The sequence below is a fragment of the Sphaeroforma arctica genome (genome assembly GCF_001186125.1).
Source record: "Sphaeroforma arctica JP610 unplaced genomic scaffold supercont1.365, whole genome shotgun sequence".
In the NCBI taxonomy this organism is placed as follows: Eukaryota; class Ichthyosporea; order Ichthyophonida; genus Sphaeroforma; species Sphaeroforma arctica.
This window is the reverse complement of record NW_014040193.1, coordinates 63,938-67,697: the sequence shown is the minus strand read 5'-3', so window position 1 is coordinate 67,697 and position 3,760 is coordinate 63,938. Positions and strand designations below refer to the sequence as shown.

Here is a 3,760-nt window from a genome sequence, read left to right as displayed (position 1 = left end):
TGTGTGTGTCTGTGCTGTGTCTGTGTGTGGTTGTAATATATATATATATATATTATGTATATATGTATATATGTATATATATATATATATATATATATTGGTATGTATATGTATAGGCTTTAGATATGTGTATATAGGTATTATATTTCTTTGGGCTCTGTGTTCCCTTCTGGGTCTAATTCTTCAGCTGATAGCACATGATTGCTCTCGAACTGCACAGGTACTTAGATATCTACGTGGGTAGGCCGAACGATCCGGACATTGAGCCCCCAAAAGCAATCACACCGATGGAGTGCCGTCTGAGGGATATGACCTATGCAGCGCCTATTTTAGTGGACGTCGAATACGTCCGTGGCAATCAGATTGTGCGCAAATTGGGTGTGGAGATTGGACGCATACCTGTCATGCTGAGGTCAAATAAGTGTCACCTGGCCGGGAAGAGTAACGCCGAGCTGGCGAAGATGGGTATGGCTGTTGTTGGTTGAGTTGCATCATTATATTATTACTATGACAAGGTATGGCTGTTGTTGGTTGAGTTGCATCATTATATTATTACTATGACAAGGCATTAGTCGTTCACGTCACTGTAGTTGTCATGGACGGCAGCACGAGATCACTGATCTGGCTGCCATCGATGACGATTTCACCTGTTCAGTGTTGAAAAGTATCGAATCTGTGTGTACTAATCGTGATGATCGATGGATTCAAATACCTCAGGGGAATGCTACCTCGATCCTGGGAGTTACTTTGTAGTCAATGGATCAGAGAAGGTTATATTGATCCAGGAACAGCTGTCCAAGAATCGAGTGATTGTGGATAAGGATTCAAAGTTTGGCATTACAGCATCAGTCCAAAGGTATGTTCACCTTCCCAAGTCTAATACCAGTCTGTGTCAAATCATCTGCATGCTGCGCCGTACTACGTGTGCATTCTCCCCTTTAGTCAGAATATTAAAGTCACTTGCCGCTTCGTTCATCGCATGGATACCTGGGCACAAGTGTCGCTGGTGTAATTCGAATACTCAACTTGCTAACACACGAGGCGACTACGATTTCTTAAAACTCAACTTGCACACGGAAAATAACCTTTAACCAGTTCAACCGCCGAGAGGAAGAGTAAGACGAACCTGATCACGCGCAAGGGCAAATTCTATCTCAAGCACAACTCTCTGAAGGAGGAGATCAACATAGCTGTGATCATCAAGGGCATGGGTATGTACGTACTTCTCATTAACGTTTAACGGCATGGCCATCGTGCCAACTGGCAAAGCGCCGATGAGCCAACGATTGCCATCGTGCTCGAATTCGACGCTCTTATTTGATGTTACCGTCCGGCTATATTGTATCATATACCTACAATGCACGCAGCCGCGGTTCTGGGTACTTGTGCTGGTTATCTACTCGCCACTCCACTATGATAGCGCATGTTTACTAGTTAGTATAAGAACATTTCCGAGTGGTTTTTCTTGTACTGTTAAAAACTCGCCACTCCACTATGATAGCGCATGTTTACTAGTTAGTATAAGAACATTTCCGAGTGGTTTTTCTGGTACTGTTAAAAACTCGCCACTCCACTATGATAGCGCATGTTTACTAGTTAGTATAAGAACATTTCCTAGTGGTTTTTCTTGTACTGTTAAAAACTCGCCACTCCACTATGATAGCGCATGTTTACTAGTTAGTATAAGAACATTTCCGAGTGGTTTTTCTTGTACTGTTAAAAAGGTTAAAACTTCTATTTTATATATTTTTTGAGGTTGATACACAAGCCATTTTCATCTGCAATCTACTTAAAAGTTATCGGTAAATTTGCTAAGCGATTGAATTGTATGAATTCCGGGAGGAAATAACTCAAACAACTCCCCAACGAACGCAGGTATTGAAAGTGACCAAGAAATCGTGCAATTGGTCGGAAGCGACCACACATTCATTGATGCGTTTGCGCCGACTTTGGAGGAGTGCATGGAGCATCAGGTCTTCTCCAAAGATCAGGTATGCCCCAGTGTGCGCGTCTACTTCTAACCATTTAAGGCTAACGTCGAAGAAGATTCTTGTTTACGGCTCTTTGCTTATATTCTGAAGGTCTATTTTATGTTCTCAGACGTGCCCTTCGCATTCTTGTTTATTGAGTATCTCGATCGCCCGTAGGCCTATAGCATATATATATATATGTATATATATGTGTGTGTGTGTGTATCATGTCTACCCAAGCGTGTTTGAAGATAATGCTATTATATGTTCCGTTTTGTAACCTATAATCCGCATAAGCGTCTTCTTTGATTATTGTTATTGTAATTATATTCGGTTTCACTCACATTTTTTAGGCTTGCCACTTTACTGAGATCAACTCCATGTTGTATTTTCACTACATTGCGTTTTCTTGCGCCCTGTCCATGTACATTCTTCTTATCAATTCCCATATCTGTTTCTACACGCTTGTCTCCTCACACTATCAACATCCATTCCTTTGTATCCGCACCCACAGGCGCTGAACTTCATCGGAGAGAGGATGGTTACGCGTGTACAGGCCCCCTGGATGTTGAAGCAGAGTGGCCAGAAGAAGACCAAAAAGGACGAGGCCGTCGAGCTGCTGCGCGATGTCGTGATTGTGCACGTTCCGGTTGTGGACAAGAACTACCGACCGAAGTGTCTGTACTTGGCTCTTATGGTGCGGAGGATGATCATGGCCATGAACGGTGTTATCAAGGTATTCAGTGCTCGCGCCGTTCGCCCTGTTGAGTGTGTCGGTTTGGACGTCTTCTTGATTGGAGCGGCACGGGTGGAACTCTTGGGTGTTGTGTTTGACTCGGAAAGTATATGTAGGTCCTTTTTCGTGTGATATTGTACCTTATATCATAATACTCTCTACAAACTATTTTATGGATTATGCACATGAGAGTCGTATGTTATACTGAATTGCTTTGTTGCCCGGTTCTTGCTGTTGAGACGCGATGGATATTAATGCTACACTTGGAATTCATTTCAGGTCGATGACAAAGATTACTACGGAAACAAGCGTCTGGAATTGGCCGGTGCCCTACTGGCCTTGCTGTTTGAGGATTCGTTCAAAACACTCAACAGAATTGTGCGAACAGAGGCGGACAAGCAACTAATGAAGCAGAGAGCGGAACCTTTTGATATCCTCAATGTTATCAAGTGCCATTCCAGTCGAACGATTTCGCAAAAGTTTAATCAGTCGCTAGCGAGTGGTAACTGGCGTATTGACCGTTTCAAGGTATGTCGATATGTGATGCTAAAAATCCTGCAACTTCCAAATTCAGATTTTATGAAGTAATGTAGAGATCTCTGAAAGCCATAAACCCCTATATATGCTGATTCCTTGTCCTCAACTGGCTATTTTGATGGCTGATCATATAGCCCCTATATATGCTGATTTCTTGTCCACAACTGACTGTCCCGATAATTGACCGTTTGGTATCAGGTCAATCGGGCGGGTGTTGCACAACCGTTGTCGCGGTTATCGTACATCTCTGGAATGGGAATGATGACGAAGATTAGTTCGCAGTTTGAACAAACTAACAAGGTACTTCAGAGTTCGGCTTTATACCCAATGCCTCGATTCTTTGAAAGTATCTCCATCCATTTTAAATCCATCAGTTATCCGAAAGATTTGCATGTATGGATTGCACGATATAGCATAGTAGCCGATATATATATATATATATATATATATATATATATATATATATATATATATATATATATATATATGTGTGTGTGTGTGTGTGTGTGTGTGTAGT

At 42.0% G+C, this 3,760-nt stretch overlaps 1 protein-coding gene across 1 annotated transcript in view; it reads left to right on the top strand.

Moving 5' to 3' along the window:
• Window positions 1–197: 197 nt before the first annotated feature.
• The window catches only part of SARC_05621 (DNA-directed RNA polymerase III subunit RPC2), a gene marked incomplete at its 5' end in the record, with an annotated part of 7,263 nt that continues 3,700 nt past the window's right edge, over window positions 198–3,760 (top strand). Inside the window, 7 exons of the mRNA XM_014300519.1 lie at window positions 198–465; window positions 718–856; window positions 1,096–1,211; window positions 1,876–1,991; window positions 2,485–2,706; window positions 2,986–3,234; window positions 3,442–3,543. Coding sequence (XP_014155994.1) covers window positions 198–465; window positions 718–856; window positions 1,096–1,211; window positions 1,876–1,991; window positions 2,485–2,706; window positions 2,986–3,234; window positions 3,442–3,543 — 1,212 coding nt within the window. The remainder of the gene's footprint in view (window positions 466–717; window positions 857–1,095; window positions 1,212–1,875; window positions 1,992–2,484; window positions 2,707–2,985; window positions 3,235–3,441; window positions 3,544–3,760) is intronic.